Below are 22,845 nucleotides of genomic sequence, written 5' to 3'. Positions count from 1 at the left end.
AAATTGATTGTGAGCTCATCCTGATATTTTCATTTCAAGTTTAGCATTACAGAATTTAGTTTTAGAATTATGTATTTATACTCTGTGATATATNGTGTGTGTGTGTGTGTGTGTGTGTGTGTGTGTGTGTGTGTGTGTGTGTGTGTGTGTGTGTGTGTGTGTGTGTGTAGCATTATGAGATCATGGATTTAAACATATTAGATACGTTTCAATTACTGGTTATTATCGTTATTAATACCCAAGTTGTCCCATATTTGGCTAAAAAAATATCTTTTTTTTAGAGAAGAAAATTGATTGTGAGCTCATCCTGATATTTTCATTTCAAGTTTAGCATTACAGAATTTAGTTTTAGAATTATGTATTTATACTCTGTGATATATAGAATTTATAGCATTATAGAATTTTTAACTTTGCAATTTAACATTTGTATATTTAAAAAATTTTTTTTTAACGTTTTATTTATTTCTGAGAAAGAGACAGAGAGACAGCGGAGCAGGGGAGGGTCAGAGAGAGAGAGAAAGATACAGAATCTGAAGCAGGCTCCAGGCTCTGAGCTAGCTGTCAGCACAGAGCCTGACACGGGGCTCGAACCCACGAACCATGAGGTCATGACCTGAGCCAAAGTCAGACACTTAACCAACTGAGCCACCCAAGTGCCCCTAACATTTGTGTATCTTATTTACTCTATAAATCTTGGCTTCTTATGACATTAACTTCATTATTTATTTGATTTGACCCTAACATCTCTTGCACGCACACACTCATACAAGCTTTTAAATAACAATAAAAATATTACTGAAAACAATTTAAGATTCCTAAGCAGTTTTATTTTATTTGTCTTTTAGGCTATATCTCATTAGGAAATGCACAGCCTTAAATAATCACACCTCAGTAACTTAATTAGATTCATTTGCTTTAGCGTGCTTCAATTTTTAGGTACTGCTAGTTTTTCTTTTTTTGGACTTAGTGTTGTTTTATAATTATGTTAAACATTTACATGGTTCCAAAGTAAAAATGATAAAGTACTTTTAAAGAATCTTTCATCCCTAGCCCTTCCTTTTCTCTGTAAGAAACCATTCCTATTAATTTTGAGGTTTATCTCTTTTTTTAAGTTTTATTTATTTATTTTGTGAGAGACAGTACAAGTAGGGGAAGTGCAGAAAGAGGGAAGGGAACAGAGGATCTGAAGCAGGCTCTGTGCTGACCACAGAAAAGCCCAATGTGGGATTTGAACTCACAAACCACAAGATCACAACCTGAGCTGAAATCAGATGGTTAACTGACTGAGCCACCCAGTTGCCCCAGGAGGTTATCAATTTTTTTTTTAAATATAAGCTAAGACACATACCATTTATATTCTTTGTCCTACCTTAAATAAAAAGTAGTATGCTATTTATGCCACCTGACTCTTGCTTTATTAACTTACTATACAGTAGAAATCACTGCACAGCTATATAGAGATCACATCACCTTTTGTATTTTAAAAATGTGAGGTAAGCTAAATATGTTTAGTATCAATATTAATTTGTGAAGCTTTATTTCATTCAGCTTCAGTGCTTTCACTGAGAAAAGCAAAATAAATTGGTAAGTCCTACATGAAACAGGAAAGAAAGAAAACCAAAAAAGTACATCCAGCTTTTAAAAATAGTTTTTAAATGTTAGCCCTTCATTAAATGGGTAACAAAAATTTCTTCTGTCAATAATAAAACCCACTAAGCTTTTAATGCATGCATTTTAAACCTTCTTCATAACAGATTAGCTGTGATCTAGCAACTAATTAAAATCTATACCAAGGACAGAAAGCACAGACACTTTAATAACTTAGGGAATACTTTATAAATACATTTGAACTTGTTAGAAATTACTAAAAATTGTTTGACCTTGTAAAAACAGACAAGAATACATATGAAAGAAGAGACACATAATAGTATTATTTAATAAGAGAAGATTTACTAATGGATATAGTCAGCATGATTATCTTTTATTTGTACCACCTCCATTGTACAATTTGTAATTTGTACCATCTCCATTAATAATTTTACTTTTAGAACCTCAAAGACTGGCAACAAAAGAAGAATCTCCACATACGTAAGAACTAAGGGTCAAATGATTTTCAAAAAACTTTAATAACACCATAACCTTTTTTGGAATGAAACCTTACGTGGAACTCCAATATATGAATAGATAAAACTGGTATTTTACCAGTATACATTTATTTTATAGGTTCAAATATATTTCAAACTTGATATGACATCGACCAATGATAAAACTGAAAGTGTTCTGGTTAACATGAAAATTTGAAATCAGGGCATACAGATGATGATACCTACAGTCTAATAAAAGCCTCAAATCCATAAAAATAGTTCAATCTTTTTATTATTGAAAATTTCAAACAAAATAAAAATTATGGAACATAGTATAATGAATTCTCACATATCCATTCTCAGCATTAACCATTATCAACACATGGTCAATCTTCTTTCACCCATGCTCCAATCACACTGCCTCCAAGATCCCCTCAAACACACCATACCTACATCCCCAGGATTACTTTAAGGAATCAAGACACCATCTTTTATCTCTAAAACTTTCAGCATATATGGTATGCTATTGTCATTCCTAAAAATATTAACAATAATTCCTTAGTATCATCTTAAGTGCTACCTAGGACTCACATGGACAGTTTATAAACTCTTCTTTCTCCATCTATTTCTTTTCCTGTAGTTTCTGAAAAGCACAACATTCTTCCCTTCCTCACTCTGAACTTAGGAGAGCTATAGGGTTCTTTGCTTTCTCATGACATTGCTCAAATAAAGATGGAAGAGTTAAATAAAGGCTCAGGTTGGGAGATTGGGAAGGGAGAAGAAATATACAAACAGTAAATGTGGTTTTCAAGATAAGGCTTATTTTCTGGACCCATTCAATACCAGTTCTATTCCCCAGGAAGAAAGGATTCTGTTTGTTTTTATCTTATCACTGGCTATCTTCAGGTCTGAACTCAAGACTGAAAGAAAGAAGTAATTCTTTCTCCTGAAGATCCGAGATCTGCTTTCCTAGTCTGAATTTCTTCTCCAAGAACCAATGTCTTCCCTAATGACTAAGACCAGGATAAAATACCTTTCAGGGGAGACCCTCATTCCCAACCTACAGAGACAGCTGTAGCTTTTCACAAAGGCATTAAGAAGTTACAAATGAATATACTGCAAAAACCCACTAGCTACACAACAGATATATACATAGCAATAGTCATTCTGTCATACAAAACACATAACTCACAGTAATAAATAAAAACCTCTAATGTGATAAATTCCCTACTTGATAAAGAAAGATTTATCAAAAAAAACTTTCACCGGGTTCCTCTGAACAAAAAATGTGAATATTGGAGAACATACTTTGTAAAAAAACAAAAAACCAAAAAACAAACAAACATGCAAAAAGGACAATATAAAATCTAAGTGTTGTTGGTCAATGTTACCAGTGGGGACTCAGTCACTTGGTGTGTGATCTTAGGCAAATCATTTCATTAAACCTAATTTCAATTCTTTTTTTCTGTTGTGAGAATTAAATGAGACAATGAACTTTTAAAAATTTACTGTTAAACAAATAAAATAAAATCTACTATGTTAATATGATGCACTGAGAAGAAGACAATTCTATTTTGCTGGTATTCTTTGTCCAAACTGCATTATCTCATTCTAGTCACAAGGAAATATTACACAAATAAACTGAAGGATATACTACAATGTCTGATCAGTACTCCTCAAAAGTGTCAAGGTTACTGAGAGAGAAAGAAGGACAGAGGAACTGTTATAGACTGGAAGAGATAAAGCAGAAATAATTTAATGCAAAGTAAGATTCTAGACTGAATTTTGAAACAGAAAAAGAACATTAGTTTGAAATGGTTGGCAATAAAGTGTAGATTTAGTTAATAACACTGTGACTAATGTTAATATCCTATTATTTTCAAATTTAAGAATAAATACTCAAATAACCTTTGCTTCCAAATAATTAATTTTCTCAAACACCTCCAACACCTACCTCTGGCCAAGAGAGATGAATGTAAATGTATATAAATACAAATGCATGCACCAGTTTCTAAAACCAATGAAAACAGCATTACCACTATGTCACACTTACACAGTGAACTCTGTAGAATGAACTCTAACAGGCTACTAGTTCTGACTGAACCAGAAGAGAAGTCTTTTTTAAACCCTAGTGCTTTATCCTACATTTGGTTCATGGCATCCAACTTTGCTTCCTGTGACAGGAGTAAAAGAAAAATGTTCCTGTTTTCCCCTATAAACAACTTTCTGTTGTTACCGAGAATATAGAGCGTGGCATATAAAAAGCGTTCAGTGAATACTTGACAAATTGAGTTGGCTTGGTTCTTCTTACATACCTCTATTTTGTCACACTCATCCCAATATATTTAGGAAAAAAGGAAGAGGAGGTGAGAAAACACTAGAAAACTCAGGTAGATGAGAAAGACAATATAATTTCCCTCTCCCTGTAGGGCTCTAGCCTCTTGAAACCAAGTTAGGGGCTTCTTATGCCCCCAAAAACACAGGGCTGGGAAACTGCCCAAAACTATACTGCAGTAGGGTGCTGCTAGAGACACACCTGTAAGCGTGATGTCATCGTCATCCTCATCTATGATTTCTTCCTCAGCAACATCCAGGGAGCTCTCAGTAATCATGTCGTTAGGCTCTTCCACACAGGCCAGACCCGCATAACTGTTGAGAATGTCAGCACCAGGAACATGTTCCACAATTACAGCAGGAAAAATAGTTGGATCACCAAGCTGGGAGGGGTGAGGGGGGAAAAAGAGGATTAACAAAATGTTTGCTTTTGTTAAATACAACCAAAACATATTTTATACTGGAGATCAACTCAGTTTTTATATCACCAGCTACTTAAATCTTGACAATCTTTCTGGGCTGCAGAGAATATCTTATCTATTGAGGATAAAACTTTTATTACCAATCTTGATGCCTAACTAAATTTTCATTGGAAAATCCTACAAAAACATACTTTTAAACCACATTAAATAAAAAACCCAATAATTAATTCATAAAAAGTGGCATACCAATGAAATATACAATTAAATACAATCTCAACAAACGTTTGACAGGAAAAAAAAACACATAAACTTAATAAATATTACATTGTCATTACCACACATGCTGTGTTTAACAACTTTTGATTCAAATGGGGAAATCAACTTTCATTTTCTATCTACTCATAAGGTCATGTAATTTTAGATCATGTCTTTCACTATCTTCCTATATTATTATTTCCATTTTTTTCTGGTTTGAGAGTGGTAGACCCTCGTCCCTTAACCCGAGATAATTCATGTATATTTCCTAAATACATGAATATTACCTTATTTACAGAGTATAGAACCTGCTTGGGATATCTTTCTCTCTTTCTCTGCCAATCCCCCACTCATGTGCTCTGTCTCTTTCTCTCTCTCAAAATAAATAAATAAATTTAAATTTCTGGTTCAGGATCCAATCTAGGATCATACATTTCATGCAGCAAATAACTGTATTTCTCCATGGCAACTCCTTTAATACGGAATAATTTCTTTAATCTGAGTCAGTTCTTTAGCTTTTCTTTCTCTTTTATGATTTTGACACTTTTGAAGAGTATAGGCCATTTGTTTTATAAACAACTCCCCCACCCCCAATTTGGATATGCATGATATTTTCTCAAGATTAGATCAACTGACATTTTTGGCAAGAACACCAAAAAAGTAAATGCTGTGTCCTCATTAAGAGGTCTAAAATATGTATTTGTCCTATTACTAGTGATATTAACTTTGATCACTTAGTTAAGATGGTATCTACCAGGTAACTAACTACAAAGTTACTATTTTTCCTTGCATAGTTAGTAAGTATCTTATGGAAAGACAGCTCAAGACTATGTAAATATCCTGTTTCTTGAACATGTTTCCATAAAGTATTATCTTTTTTTAAAATGTTTATTTATTTATTTTGAGAGAGAAAGCTCCTGTACGCACGAGCATAGGCTGGGGAAGGGCAGAGAGTGAGAACCCCAAACAGGCTCTGCATTGTCAATGCAGAACCCAATATGGGGCTCAAACTCACAAACCATGAGATCATGACCTGAGTTGAAGTTGGACACTTAACTGACTGAGCCACCCAGACACCCCAAAGTATTATCTTCTAAAATGTAAGAAAACGTTCCTGCCAATATGTAATAATGTCAGATGCTTTTAATTTTCCTTGAGTAAATTTACTGTGTTAAAATTATTTATGATTTCATTATAACTTAGTAGCCTCAATCTTTTAAAATTAACATGTTTGTAGCACTGCCCATTGTAGCACTGCCCATGGAGATTAAATGCTACTTCTATCATAAGAATTTAACTTCTATCATAAACATTAAGACATCACAGGTGTTAACTAAATAAACTGTGCCTTCAAGAATGCTATGCTCTGAAATTTATGGTTTAATAACTCTAGAACATATTTGGATCATTTTATTTCAAAATGTTTCTTCCTATTACAAAAAAGAGGAAGTTAGAAGTAACTGGCTTTCCTNCTCCAGGCTCTGAGCTTGCAGTCAGCACAGAGCCCGACGCGGGGCTCGAACTCAACGCGGGGCTCGAACTCAAGAACCGCGAGGTCATGACCTAAGCGAAAGTCGGACGCTTAACCGACTAAGCCACCCAGGCGCCCCTGGCTTTCCGTAAGTTTTAAAACAAAGTAGGAGACTCAGACATTGCACTGTAAAACCCAGACACATGAGAGAAAGTATATAAAAATGGCCAGAGCATATTCATTTTGCTTTCCCTNCAACCTAGCATGAACATTTGCTCATTGAAACACTTCTCTCTTAAGAGCTTAAGTTTCTAGTCTTCTAATGAGGCTGAGCCCAGATATGATTTAATTTTCACACAATTTCATTTTACGCTGCAGCAACTCTATGTACCAGGTAAGAATAGGGTTTGTCACCTCCATCCATTGGCAGAGGAAAAATCATATTAAGAAATTTACCCAAGGTCACCCATGAAGTCAGACAGACGCATGTCAAAGCAGTTCACAGGAGCAGTCCTCACCCAAATGTGGTGAAGTTTTACTCCCTATCCAAAAATATTTGGCTTCTGAAATCTGGGGTAGTGAGTGTTAAGCCCAACACTAGAACAAAGATCTTAGTTTCCTTTGAAACAAAAGCTTAATTAATTAAGAATGAAAAGGAACACATGATTTTATGATTTAGAAGGCAGCAACGTGTAAAAAAAGAAAGACTGCGAACCATGAGAGCTCAGGTGTTCTCCATCTGATTGTCATTTTTCTCACTTTAAATCAAAGAGGAGTACTAGCTGATCCTAAGGGCACTTCCTGGTTTTGTTTTGTTAAGATGTGTTATGGCACTAATCCTAAAGTTAAGGAGCTGTGCTGTGCTTAAGGTAGACTTTCAATATCATCTTTTGCAGGGCCTCTCCAATCTGAGTCTATTATGGACTTTGTTGTGGGCCACAGCCAGGTACTTCCCAGGTTCCTCCCAGTTTAGCCATGCTGTCTTTTTCTACAGTACTTGAAAAGTATGGGCCTTCTTTTCTAGTCCACTGAAATGGAGATGTATATACAAAGTGTTCTCTCATTTCCCCAGGGCGCTATTAACTCATATACAACAAACTGACCAACTCTAAATATCCGGTACCAGGCCTGAATCTGTGTATACAAAATACACGTAGGAACCCTCTCTCAGGTGACTCGAGAGAATCTCCCCCTTGACTACCACATAATACACAATCCAGAAATTAGCTGCTTGTCTGGGCTCATGTTAAATTCCTGCCTTTTACACTGACTAACAACTGACTCAAGTCTGAGTTACCACAAACCTAAAACTTTTATGACCACACATTTGAAAATTCCTTTTAGAGAAATGGTTCCCAACCTCTTAAATGAAGGTGTGGCGAATTTCAAATGTTTAATTTTTTTTAGATTTAAATTTTAAAAATGAGTAAAATACTGGGACTCGTATTAGGTCACAAGGGCTGCTGTAATGTATTGCCGCAGACCAGGAGGTACTAGAGGACCACACACAGCTTTGGACGCTGGACATCTGAAATCAAGGTGTTGGCAGGCTTGTTCCTTCTGAGGGCTATGAGGGAGGGATCTGTTCAGGCCTCTCTCTTTGGCTTACAGATGACCGTCTTCATGTTCACATGCTATTCTCTCCTGTGTCCAAATTCTCTTCATAAGGACACTGATCATATTGAATTAGGGGCCTACTCTACTCCAGAATAACTTAATCTTAACTAATTACATCTATAACAACCCTTTTCCCAAATAAGATCACATTCTGAGATATTAGGAGTTAGCATTTCAACACATGAATTTGGGGAGATGGGATACAGAGAGCAATTCAACCCGTAACAGTATCTGATTTAATTTAGCTTTAAGTCTATCATTGGACAGCTGGCTCTCTCTACCCTAAACAGCTTCTCTAGCTAATGGCAATTAAGATTATATATTCTTATATAAGTTCTAAATTGAGATTAGACATTATTCTTCAAGTTTCTGTGATGAAGACCACCGTACCCTATGCACCTCAGTTTTTCCTGCCTCATTTCAACTAGACCCTTTCCCAAGATTTATTTAAAGAAGAACCTCAGGAAGGTCAGAGCTATTCATACAATGGCCACATTCCTAACAGTCAGCAATAAGATCTGTTACCTCCTTTTAAGAAATGAAGGTGTTAACACTTGGTTGATGTCCTAACAAAAATATTATGTTTCATTTGGCTGGCTACTTAAAAAAAAAATCTCCAAGTATCTCTAAAACTTGGCTTTGTTTAAATAATTAATCATCTTCTCTTCAGTACCTTTTAGCTGAATCAGGGAACCTCAGTCAACTCTACCAGTGGATATCAACACTGATATTTACTGGGAAAACAGCTAAAAATATCAATATCTGGACCCTACATGGGAGCAAACAAATCAGAGCATCTGGGGATGAGACCAGGGCATGTTATTAAATTTCTTTGGGTGGTTCTAACGTGCATGCACGGTTTAGAACCACTACTCTAAAGAATCACAAAATTCAAAATGTATTTCCTAAACTGAGTCAATGTCTGAAATACTAGTAATCCAAAAAAACAAAGTTATATCACTTTATTATGACATCTTTTGGCACTTGCAGATTATTTTTCCTATTTGTTTTTGTAACAGAACCAAAACAAATCACAAAATGATGGGTGGGAAGAGAGATGGAATGCTTCTTGAGATTATTACAATCTGTCAAAGATCAAGAATTTCCAAAGCCTCGGTTTCTATGAGCAAATTAAACTGCAGTGATAAGCTTTCAACTGCTGTATAACTTTACTGAGTGTCTTTACAACTCTGGAGAGAAAATACATACCAGTTTTCCTTTCTATTAATTTCGGTAAATTAAACGTATGTTTTAAAAGTAAAACTTTATCAATTTTTTAGCATCCATAATCAAAATCAAACCAACCTTTGGCAGGAAGGAGAGTTCCCCAAATTTCAACACTGTCCACTATATATTTGCCATTTGCTGTGGCTGATGACATACATATATGGCGACATCATCAAGTTGAAAAGAGAAGGAAAGTGACCAATCGGTAAACAGCAACATTATTCTCACCAGGCTTACTTTTCCCTCAATATTCCACAACCCAAGGCCCTAGGAAGGTATTTAAGAAAGTATGGACCATTATTCCCACCATATGAAATAAAACGTATTCACCAGGTCTTTGGATACAAAAAGAGGAAAGAACTTTCAAATAACTTGTTTGCTAGGCTTCCCTGACACCAGAGCTCAATCTGGTATGTGGTGGTTGTGAAACATCTTGCCCAGATCCTCTATGAAATAGCTTAAAATGAAACAGCTATCAAATGTTTTCCTGAAGGAAAGCAAGTTAAAACCAGTCTTTAAAAACTTCCCCAATGTAGATATTTGTTTTTTAAGATAGGTACAAAATGAGCACATTTTCAAGTAGTTTTTACTATCACTTTGCCTCAAAACAAGGCAACTCCAAGAGTGGGGTGGGGCCTCACTCTTGCAATAATCCTCAACAGCTTCCTCACTGGAAGGCCACTCCAATAAACATACACACTGAACACTGTTCACTTGCCATGAAAACAGGTCTTTGAGACGAACTCCTGTGCCTTCTCTTCCAATCAGAATGCTGCCCCAAAACCTCACCCTATGAAGACACTGCTTTGAAAGTATTTTCTTTACCTTTGGTTTAAAAAACCAAAACACAAAAACAAAAACCCAATACCTCAGACTATCAGGACACAATCAGACAATATTTGCCATGCAGCGAATGCACTAGAAGTACAGTTGGTGAAAACAGGATGCAACAGTAAGTACTCAAGCTCTAGAGTGAGAAGGACCCTATTTAAGGCAAGACTGCACCATGGCCTCGATGTGTGAACTCCTAGTCTCTCTAGGTTTAGTTTTCGTGTGTATCTAAAATGAGAATAACTTCTAAAGTTTTAAGAATTCAAGGACATGTAAATATATCATTTGTTATACTGCATGGCATAGAGTAACAATTCAACAAAATACTTTGATGACTAAGTGCTTTAATATTTGGTTCAGACAGAAATAAACACTCTTAAAACTTGGCTTACTACTTATATACGTATATCAAATCATCACATTGTACACTTGAACCATGTTATATATAAATTACATTTTAATAAAACTTGGCGGGGGGGAACTTTGCTTACTATAATCTTACATTAACAGGCATAGTTTGTTTTTGTTTTGTTTGTAATAAGAATATTCCTTTCAGAAAAGTGATGAACACAACCAGAAAAGTAATGAACATAACCATCTCGTCTCAGCAAGTTTCAAGGAAAAGTAAAAGCTGAAACATACACGTGTTTACTCTGTGACAATTTATCAAACTGTACACTTAAGATTTGTACATATTTTTGTGTTTATGTAACACTTCAATAAAAAGTCTAAAAAGCACAGTTCAGTCTGATGGGAGAAACAGAACTTTAAAATGTCTCCAGTTCTCTCTGAGCATTACTCTGAGACAGAGGTAAGGCAGAGCATTTGCAGGGAGAGGAGACTTGAACCAGATCAAATAAGTACTATGATGATATTCCCTTGTGTAAACCATAATAATAAAATTAAAGGAAATATCTAGACCTGGCATATCTAGGTGGATATACATAAAATTAGGGTGACTGGTGAACAAAATGAATTTAAATTAAAAATCCTTTAAACAAGTTCCCACAGTGCATTTTTAAAAAATAGAATTTTGGGGTGCCTGGGTGGCTCAGTTAGTTAGGTGTCCAACTTCAGCTCGGGTCATGCATGATCTTACAGTTAGTAAGTTCGAGCCCTGCATCAGGCTCTGCACTGACAGCTCAGTGGATTCTATGTTCCGTCCCCCCTCTGCCCCTCCCCTGCTTATGCTCTCTTTCTCTCTTAAAAATAAATAAATAAAAAATTTTTAAAAATTAAAACAAAAAAACTTAATAGATTTTTAAAAAGATCTATTTTGGGGAACAGATTAATACATAAACACATTTGTATTCCTAGAGTTTAAAATATCATTGTCCCTTTTCTATTTAGTTCCCCTCCCTAATAACTACCACTGTTACTTATATATTTTTTTTTTTTTACAAATAGTTTATTGTCAAGTTGGTTTCCATATAACACCCAGTGCTCATCCCCACGTTACTGATATATTTTGAATGATTTTAGGAATTGATACATTACCTAAAACAAGCCAAAATTGTACAATACATCTCCAAGGCTCAGCATAAAGTCCCTGTGAAGGCTTCTTCACAGCCAAATTCTCCGTACCCTTTAAAAACCCTGTCATTAAAACAGCTTCATTATCTGCAAATGAGAATACTTCTGTTGATTAACTCAAGCTCCCCCTTAACTCTCTTTATTTAAAAAAAAAAAAAGAAATGAAAAGGAGTTTTAGCAAACAAGCAGGAGAGTCTATGTACCTATAGTACACACTGCCCAACACGTTTGTCTAAATATAGTTTTCCTGACTAAAGTGTAGTACATGAATCCAGTGTTTAAAAATTTTAGTATGTAACGTATTGGGGAGAATGTGAAAATCTTACTTATTTTTAATCACTATCACTTTACTTAATATTCTTCCAGATTCTCTTTTTCCTTCAGGGTTCTTTTTTTTCTCTTATGGTTAAGAGTTTGGGCCTTCTCAATCAAAGACTCAATTCCAATGCAGGCACTGTCATATTGTACAGGGGTGTTTCTGGGCAACATTCATTTCCTCATTCAAACTCTCAGAGATTTCTCTTTACAAAGGCCTTCCTTACTCATAAAATGAGGATAACAATAGTTGCCACACCATACAAGGTTATTATGGTGAGGATCGAAAGAAAATATATGAAAGCACTCTCTGCTTTGTGCAGACTCTGTATCCCAGGCAGCTGTCCTAACTTGGGCTCGAATAATACTCTCTTCCATTCTTTCAGAACTTGTAAAAGAAATTTTGTTCATTTTGTGTTGACACATCCTCTAGAGAAAATATTCTGGACTAGTCAGAATGACTAAAAATAAAATAATTTGAAAGAAAAAGCAAGAAGTAAAACATTTTTAAGTCAACTGGATCCAGGTGTTGACACACTTAACCAAAAAACAGTTGAAAAGTAGATCATTTAAAACAGACTCTTTGGAAGTTGAAGGAATAAAAATGTGTATTTTTAAAAGAAAATCTACAGAAACAGGTTTATTGATCTTGACTTTCTCGTCTGAAGAATCACTTGTCTTTCCTTTATAAATTACAGGTACAATGTTTTAGCTGCTGCTCAGAGTCTCGTTTTAAAAAAAAAATCTCAGAAGGTGGGGTGCCTGGCTGGCTCAGTTGGAAAAACAAGCTACTCCTGATCTCAGGGGCATGAGTTTGAACCCCATGTTGGGTGTAGAGACTACATAAATAAATTAACTTAAAAAGAGTAAAAATAAAATCTCAAATGGCTTTCTAGACACCACTGTGGACCCTGCCTCTTCAAGTATGAAAGAAAAGTGTGAACAATTATTAAGCCTCACACAATAAAGGAAAATCAGATGGAGCTAATCTTCATCTTTTAGTAATAACCTTTGGATAAACTTCTATGAATTATGTTTTTTAACAATATATTTAATTTAATAAGGTCATTTAAAAATAAAAAATGCATATTGCCCTTAGGATCCAGCAAAGGTAGGAGACAATAAATATTAGCTCTTATATTTAAACAAAATACATATCCATTCTGGGATTAGCCTCCTAACGTGTGTGTGCACACATTCCCCCAGGTTTTGGTATCAGTGTTATGTTGACTTTATAAAAATGACTTAGGAAACTTCTCTCTCTAAAGTGAAACTGTTTAAATGATTCACTAAAGTTTAAAATAACTTACCCAAGGGCCTTCCAGTTTTATGCATGTGGGAATTATTCCCTGGCAATTTCTTCAGGGCTTTTTTTTCATTGTTACTAGTACATCTTCATTTTAAACAAAACACTATTCATTATTATCATTCTAAAAACTTAATACTTCAATGCACTAGCTCGAGTGATATATCAAATTCCCATAGAGTTCTGCACTATCTTTTTTCTTTTTCAAATTTTTTATTTAAATTCTAGTTAGTTAACATATAGTTTCATATTGGCTTTAGCAGTAGAATTTAGTGATTCATCATGTACATGTTACACCCAGTGCTCATCACAAGAGCTTTCCTTAATCGCCATCACCTACCCAGCCCATTCCCCACCCACCTGTCTCCATCAACCCTCAGTTTGTTCTCTACCTCTATCTATGCTTTGTCTCCCTCTTTTCCCCCTTGCCATATGTTCATCTGTTTTGTTTCTTAAATTCTACATGCATGAAATCATATGGTATTTGTCTTTCTCAGACTGACTTATTCACTTAGCATCTTACACTCTAGTTCCACCTGATTATTGCAAATGGTAAGATTTCATTTTTTCTGATGGTTGAGTGCACACACACAAACATACACACACCACATCTTCTTTAAGGACATTTATTCTGCATCATCTCTTAACAGAAATACAAATAAAGAAACTAAGTACTGTCAAAATTAATGAGTAAATAAACAGCTAATAAGACCAGTTACCCACTGATACTCTAAAATAATATTATTAAATCAGAACAGGGATGCAGATATCTTTAGTAAATAGGTAGGTAATTTTGAACAGTACCCTGAGCGTCTTTGCAACTCTGCCCTAGGAATCCATTACATGATTCTAATATAGTTGTTCTAGCTATCCAGTAATAAATTTGAAAGAATATTCTATAATAGGAAATGGAAAGAATACTAACTCTGTCACAGAATGATTTGTGGGAATCAAAGTGTATGTGAAATAGACACTGTAAACTCTAAAGTGCTCCACAAAATATTATGAAATATTTTTACACTTCACTCAAGACTAGAGCAGGCAATGTATTTCTGGCATGGAAATTAACTTGCAAAGCAGGATCAGGGCAGAAAACTGAATATATAGGCTTCTATCAGTCCCCTCACTTCCCAATGGCTCTCTTTCTTCAATATCCTAAGTTTTTATAGATTGTGGAGTTTTTTAATAAACATCATGATGTAGATGTTATATTATAGCCAGTGGCTTGGTCTAAGAGAAAAAATACTCAAATCTTTGGAAATTAACATAGTCAAAGTGCTTTCTTAATCCGATTAAAAAGAAACTCACTACTGTGCTATGTAATATGTTCCCTTCCAATCTCTGTCTTTGAGTATTCAATAAAATGATCAACAAAATAGAGGAAAATTAAATTTAAGTGGTATTCCTAACGTGGTGGTGTTGCTGAAGCAGCTACCATGTTAAGTAATTCATATGGCTTATCCCCGTCAATCTCCTCTGCACTATGCTGTCTTACTGGCATTGGTCAATTAGCTAGGAAGAGGCAGAACTGAAACCTGAACCCAGACAATCTGACTCCCAAATCCACAAGATTAAACATTAGGATAGACTACAAGAGTATAGGATCCCATAAATAAATTATGGTCTAAAAAAGTTTCATCTCAGCTAAAGTTTATACATATATACACATGTATATAGGTTTTATTTCTGCTGGCGCCAGCAGAGATCAGGGTTTCTGAAGGAAACTAGTTTCTCTCTTGCACAGCACCATAAAAAATTGTAAGGTCTAAGTAAAATGGTCTTTTTCTCCAGAATTCCCCTATTAGATAATGTTTAAAATTCCACTGTAAATCCCTATGGAGTTGATTTGGCTAATTCTAATCCCAGTTTAGGTCTTTCGTGACTATTGGCTGCCTTTAGTCTTTGCCTTTTTTCAGCCAGGATAAATTACAACTTGGCTATGTATCTCAAAAAGTAAAACAGTCACTGAAAACAAATATGGTTTTCCTATTAAAATGCTCACTTTAAAAGTTCAATACATTGGTGGGTTAAGGGTATGTGGGGACAGCAAGTGTGAACACTATCAGTCATGAGATTGTTTTTAAAAAAGGTAGATTTTGGGAAGTATGCTAAATTTTAACCAGGTTTAAATGTTTAGTTACAATCCAACTAGATAATATCATAGCAGTCACTATCAGATTGAGGTTTTAACCATGCAGATTCTACATAACTCAAAAAATTTAAGTAAACCTATAATTAAAGAGGCAATTCCTACTTCTAAAAGATGGACTTTGACAAGAATCTTATATAAATATGTATGAATCATAGAATAAAATGAGGCAGACATTCCTGAATATTGGCAGTTTAGCTACAAAGCCTTTTCCAAAATGGAAAAGTAACACTAGCCAATCCTAAGGCAATAACAGAAATTAGAGTCACTCCAAAAAAACTGAACAACTCCAGGTCAAACTATGTCTGAAGAAACTTAACATGTTATAATGTTAAAGGAGACTGCTCCCCCACAGAATTAATCTGCCATATTTTAAAAATCCTGAGTGATATATGTTTGGCTTATTCTAGCACCAAGCCAGCAAAGGAAAAAGAAGGAAAAAAAAAAAAAGCTGAGTGAATTTGTCTAAATGGTATTCAAATTATAGAAACTGACTTAATTACCTAATTTATCCCAAGCAATTAATGATGTATGCAGCGGTACACACAAACTTTAACACCTTTTTTTAATTTAGGTCATTCATAACAGCAACTGGCACATTTATTGACCACTTCCTTTGAGCTAGGCTCTCGTTATAAATATATAAACACTGAATGCTCATAACCTTGGAAGGTAATTCTCTCATTTTTGGTGAAGGAAATCAAAACTCAGTGAAATTTAAAAACTTGTCTAAAGTCACACATCTACTAAGTGGTGACTTCTGGTTCCTAGGCTGATACTCTGTTACACGTCACAGACTCTTAACTGACAAGAACTACCAATTTCCAGAATTCAGTATTATACTGAAGTTGTAGGTGGTTGATCTTAATGCACATAAATGAATCACTTTTTAATAAATCATTTCCCAGGTAAATCTTCAATACTAAATTATTTCTAAATGTGCTCACACATTGGGGCAGGGGAGGGGAGAGGGAGAGGGAGAGGAGGTACTAGTTGCTTTCCTAAAGGTAAATAGCAGTTTTTCCTAAATACTCTTCTTTTTGTTTTTCCCATACCAGGAAATAAAGTGTAATGAGAGAAGTGCCAAGTGAAACAAAACCATAAAAAATATAACAAATCTTTAAATTGTCACCTAAAATATCACCTTTTAGGAGAGGAAAATTCTTCCCTCACTCCAATCCCTACAACTCCAGGCCAACTTCCCAGATCCCTCAACACATGCTCACTGCTCTTTCTCTCCATTAGGTGAGAACAGATGAAACAGGTAAGCTCACAAATGTATTACTAGTCATTACAACATAAGTCTTCTTTCCAAAAAGATAGAACTGCCCGGGGTGTCTGCATGGCTCAGTCGATTAAGCTTCCAACTTCGACTGAGGGCGTGATCTCAGAGTTCATGAGTTTCAAGCCCCACATCAGGCTCTGTGCTGACAGCTTTGAGCCTGGAGCCTGCTCTCTTGCTGCCCCTCCCCCACTAGAACTCTGTCTCTGTCTCTTTGTCTCAAAAATAAATAAACATTAAAAAAAAAGGACTGCCCTAATATTGAGAAAATATTGAGGGAACCCCCCCCAAAACTCTGCCTATATTCTAACTTACGTAACATTAAGCATATCAGATTTATGAACATTATTTAAGGACACCACTTTGTTAAATTCACTCTTTAACAAATCATTAATGACCAGTTTTCTTTTTACTTTAGTACATCGAAGGACATTATCTTCATCATTATTCTCGAAATAGTGTTGAAAGTGACTCTGGCTTAAGGGAAAAAAAAAAAAGCCAGTAACTTAGGAACCCTATCTGTTCATATAATGACTTATCCTTCCCTTTATGTGTTATGTGCTAAGTAAAACAGAAAGGAGGTAAAAATTTTCAAGATCACGTGGCTAGACTCAGCTATATCAAAGAGGTACTAATTTATTTATTTACCCAGCAAGAATGCTCTAGGTGACAGAGTACTCTCTGGGAGAAGAGAGATGTCCAATTCCATCCCCAACAAAAAACTGACCAACACAAACTTCATTTAAAAAAAACATTTTTTTGAAAAATATACAGAATGAATAAATACAAAGTGGTATATCCAGACAATGGAATATTATTTAGCAATAAAAAGAATTAAGTACTGATACATGCTACTACATGGGTGAATCTTGAAAACATTAAGTACAAGAAGTCAGTCACAAGAAACCACATACTGCATGATTCAGTGTGTACAAAATGTCCCACAACAGGCAAATCCACAGAGACAAAAAGTTGATTAGTGGCTGCCACAGTGCGGGAATCGGGGAGAATGGGACATGACTGCTAATGGGTACAGGTTTCTTTTTGGGATAACAAAAATGTTATAATATTGATTACAGTGATGGATGCAAAACTCTATTTATATGCTAAAAATCACTGAATTGCACAGTTTAAATAGGTGAATATACGGTATGTAAATTACATCTCAATAAAGCTGCCATTTTTTTTTTAAAGGTAGTACTAGGGTCTATCAGGGCACAAAGACTATTAACCTGCAGTTACATTAACAAATTAACTAGAATACATAACATTTTATTTTTGCTAAAATCATAAATGCAAAGCATAATTCTTCCATATTTAAAACCACTTTTTATCACTTGCATGTACTGATAGCTGACATCATTCAAGACACAAGCTGGGTTACAGTTTTATCACTCACAAGTCAGTTGCTTCCCTTCTCTACGCCTCAACAGGCCCTTCTGTATAGCAGGAATTAAAGTACCTACTTCATAAGATTGTTGTTAAACTTAAGTAGGATAATCCCTGTAAAGTACATAGCACAATGCACAGGAAAAAATGCTCAGTAAACACCAATCACTAAAATTTATTACTGAATGTTTCTGCAACTCTTCTAGTCCATGTCCTATCCTATGCAACGACCTCACTCTTTCAATTTTTACCTCTTTTAATTGGTCTCCTGCTCTCCGAAGGGTACCTTGCTTCTATTCTGCTGCCTCAACACCTCAGAACTTTGGTGTCACTGGTCTCAAACACCACTTTGCCATCCATAATCCTGCAGGTGGTGGTCTTCTGGACAGTCTGCAAGAAGGTGCTGCTGTCCGGAGAGTCACCAAGACTGAAACCCTCCCCATCTTCCAGCAGGTGATGGTAAGTGGTAGTATCGGTTTCCAGCTTGACCTTGATATTCAACAAGGTCTTGTGCTCCTGGGTCTGGTGCTGCCCTTGTGTCTAGGTCTGCGACAGCTCTGACTCCAGGTGCAGCAGGAGTCAATAAGTTGCTCTATCTGCATCGTGTAGTGGGCCTCCACCTCCCCCAGGCTGTTCTCCAAGCTGGCCTTTGGGTTTCTCATTGAGTCCAGGTTGATCTCCAAGGACTCAGCTCTGGGAGGATCATCTCAGCTGTTCCTATCTCAGTGGCCTATGAGGTGGCCACTGTGGGGCTCTCCTCAATCCACAGGAACCAGTACCTGTCCAGCTCCTCTATGTTCCTCTTAGCAAGCTTGAGCATGGATGTCTGCCATGATCTTGTTGAGGTCCTGAGATTTGGGGGCATCCAACTTCATGGTCAATCCAGAGTTGACAATTTGGTTTTATAGACTCCTTACTTCCTTCTCATGGTTTCTTCTTCATGAAGAACAGTTCTGTGAGAGCCTTGATCTCTTATCTCCAGCTGCAGTCAAGTGACACTGATGTCATCAATGACTCTGTGGAGCTCATGGATAACACTCTCCACAGATTGGCACATGGCAAGCTCCATTTCATATTGACTCTGAAGTCATCAGAAGCAGGATGGGTGCTGTCAGTGTGCAGAACGATGCAGGCACTGTCCACAGATTTTGCAAAGATCTGAGCCCTCAACAAAATGGTCTTAAAAGTACTGCTCCCATCTCTTACCTGGGGTCCCTTCTTCTCCAGGAGTTCCCAGATTTTGAACTCCAATCACTGATTATCAGCCTTGAGGCTCCTCACCTTCTCCAGGTAGGAGGCCAGGTGGTCATTCAGGTCTTCCATGGTCTTCTTCTTCCCCTGGATGCCCCTGATGCCAGACCCTTGGCCATCCTGGTGGCCAGGCCTCTGCCTCCCTCCCCCCACCCCCCAATTAGCTGGTGGAGCAAAACACAGAGATCTGAGAGGCTGAGTCCCTGGTGCCTGCATAGACTGGCATCCACAATGCTGACCAGCAGGACCAGGCAGTTGGGTGACAGCATGGAGCCCAGGGACCAACAGTTGGAGGAGAAGTCAGAGTGGGTGGTGAAGTTCATGCTGTTTAAGGAGGAACATGAGAGGCCAGGACTCAGGCTGGGGGAAACTTAAAAGAAAATTGCAAAAGAGAGTAATAATAATATCCTATTGCCCTCACCTACTCCTCCTTCATAATAACCATCAGCTTCCTCACTGCCAATAGTTAGCAGGGAGATAAGCCAGCCCAAACACTAGGTCATAGGAAGGGTTATCCCTTCACATAATCTGAAGAGGGCCTCAGGCCGATTCAAAGTCAGACTTTTCCCAAATGTAAGCAGGCTTCTACTATGGGCTCTGTGGCATAACTCCTTTGATGAAGGTTCCAAATATACATAAAAGAAAGAAGCAATCCCTGCATGTTAGTTGTACAGAAAGCTAAGCTTTTAATGGATCTGGTAAGTCTGATCTGCCAAGATTACAAAAGAAGGCAACAGAAAGGAACAGGTAGGCTGATCCATATAACCTGGAATTATATATAAATAACAAAATTCCCTATGCCCATGTACAGGTTAGTTATCATAGTACCAACTTCTTGTCCTCCGGGTGCCGGTGCTGAGTAAGTTACACACAGAACACTTCAACTCATCCCTTCTATTCTAATTTTAAGGTATACTTAATCCCTGACCTAACAAAATTTTTCCCAACACAATTTCTAAAAAATGGCTCATTGGTATGATCTATATTCTCTACAAAATACAACCTCATTCTCAAGATACAGCCATGTCAATGGGATACCTAGGTGGCTTAGCAGGTTAAGCATGTGACTTCAGCTCAGGTCATGATCTCACAGTCTGTGAGTTGGAGCCTTGTGCTGGGCTCTGTGCTGACAGCTCAAAAACTGGAGCCTGTTTCTAACTCTGTGTCTCCTTCTCTGCCCCTCCCCTGTCTGTGCTCTGTATCTTTCAAAAATGAGTAAACATTAAAAAAATTTGGGGTGTGTGTGCCTGGGTGGCTCAGTCAATTAAGTGTCTTGACTTTGGTTCAGGTCATGATCTCATGGTTTGGGAGTTCGAGCCCCACATCAGGCTCTGTACTGACAGCTTGGAGCCCGAACAGAGTCTGCTTAGGATTCTGTGTCTCCTTGTCTCTCTCTGCCCCTCCCCTGCTCATACTTGTCTCTCTCTCTCTCTCAAAAATAAACATTAAAAAAAACTTAAAGTTTTTTTTTTAATAAATCAAAAAAAGATACAACCATGTTAAAAATTCCCTCTGTAATCTGAAGGAGTCTCCCAAGAAACAGAGTAATTCTATATGGGGGCAACTGGGTGGGTCAGTTGGTTGAGTGTCTGACTCTTGATTCTGGCTCAGTTAATGATCCCAGGGTTATGAGATTAAGCCCTGCATCAGGCTCTGCACTAAGTGTGGAGTCTAGTTAAGATACTTTCTCTTTCCTTCTCTTCTCCTTTGCACTTCTCTCCTATTCATCTCTAAATAATTAATTAATTAAATAGTAAAACTCTATATGGATACTTATTTATAATTGCAGTGATAATTTTTGAAAGTTATTTGACATGGTGTTGACTAAACACATAAAAAAGAACAGTTCTAAATAGATAACAGAACAAAGACTCCATGAATCTTTCTTTCTGGTCTTGGAATTGTGGTGATATGGCAAAACTGCCCATGCGCTGATAATGTGGATAAACAGATCCCAGAAAATAGATATACTGTAGTCAAGAGAGTTTGGAGAACATTACTGCTCATTCAAGTCTTCTGATGTGATAAAGGCCATAACTTGAGCATAAACATATCCCATATCATTTCACTAACAGGATTAAGAGAAGGAAGTAATCTTTAAGAAGACTCAACTGATAAAGGTATTATAAATGATGTTAAATGCTTTGGGAGATTTTGAGGAGGGGGGGAAGTAATCTCTTTATTCGAGTAGTTAGCATTTATCTGGGGAAATCAGTAATGTACATATGAAAATTTAATGTGGCAAATAGTAGAACAATAACAGTGAGTGATATAGAAGTGACAGGATAAAATTTGTTAATTCCTGAAGGAATGAAGGAAGGATAAATTTCTGGCATAAGTAGGTTTTGTCCTAAGGTTTTGAAAGAGATTATAACTTAAATAGGTAGCAGGCATGAATGTGGGAGATCAGGCTGGAAAGCACTGGACATATACAGTAGGCTGACAAAGCTAATGCAGTACAAGAAACAAAAGAGCAGGAAACAGTCACACTATGAAAGCTTCTAACTATAAGTTAAGGTGGTTAGAATGATTATGTAGTCAAGGAATCCATTAAATGTTTCGGTACATTATATTTTTTCAGAACACTTCTGCTCATTCATTTGTCAGATTAACTGGATCTTTCTACAAGATCCAGTTCTAATGTAACTTCCACAGTGAAGCTTTCCCAAAGTTGCAATGCTGTGATTCTCAAACACTGCATGGAGAAATACTGGGTATCGGGGTGCCTGGCTCAGTTGGTTAAGCATCCGACTTCGGCTCAGGTCATGATCTCACGGTTCGTGGGTTCGAGCCCTGCACTGAGCTCTGTGCTGACAGCTAGCTTAGAGACTGGAATCAATATTCAGAGCCACCAATTTATACCCGAAGAAGGAATGTTGTAAGACCACCTTCTTATATTGTAATAGGATTCTGCAAAAATATCTGTTTCACTTTCCCATGCATGTCACCAAACTTCTCCCTAGTGAGCTAAGTCTGTTAAGTATAAATAACTATGATTTACTAGGCTCTACTTTTAGAACCAACAACTGAAAAAAGCATATAATGTAATGATATGTCAAGATTATAAAATGCAATAAACTACCAGCTGTTTTTCATTGAATTAACTTCTGGATTACTTGAACCTATAGTCAAGTTTCCTTCTCTTCAGAAACTTGCATCCACAACCTTCAGATTTCCTCTTATTCTCATAAGTTCCCCAGGCAAACACACTCGTTTAATAAGTCAAACCAAGGCACTTCCAAATAAAAGTACATAGTGCAATTCAGCACTGATGGTGTTGCTCTCCCACAGAAGTGCTTCATTCTTTGCTACAAATATTCCCAGTTTGGAACACATAGCAAGAAAAGACTTTTAAAAGTGGCTTGTCAGCACCAACAAT

The 22,845-nt window shown here is 36.6% G+C and overlaps 1 protein-coding gene and 1 pseudogene across 4 annotated transcripts in view; both read right to left on the bottom strand.

Annotated features, from left to right (window-relative positions):
• Positions 1 to 22,845, bottom strand: part of ELF1 (E74 like ETS transcription factor 1) — an 82,447-nt gene that overhangs the window by 26,440 nt on the left and 33,162 nt on the right. For all 4 annotated transcript variants that reach the window (XM_077765681.1, XM_077765679.1, XM_077765682.1 and 1 more), the window contains one exon: positions 4,621 to 4,801. In XM_077765681.1, the coding sequence (XP_077621807.1) occupies positions 4,621 to 4,801 (181 nt within the window). The remainder of the gene's footprint in view (positions 1 to 4,620; positions 4,802 to 22,845) is intronic.
• LOC144232839 (keratin, type I cytoskeletal 18 pseudogene) lies at positions 17,625 to 20,243 on the bottom strand (annotated as a pseudogene).

Source organism: Crocuta crocuta, unplaced genomic scaffold (genome assembly GCF_008692635.1).
Source record: "Crocuta crocuta isolate KB4526 unplaced genomic scaffold, BGI_CrCroc_1.0 scaffold75, whole genome shotgun sequence".
Classification (NCBI taxonomy): domain Eukaryota; kingdom Metazoa; phylum Chordata; class Mammalia; order Carnivora; family Hyaenidae; genus Crocuta; species Crocuta crocuta.
The sequence above is the reverse complement of the archived record's forward strand: the minus strand, read 5'-3'. Positions and strand labels throughout refer to the sequence as shown.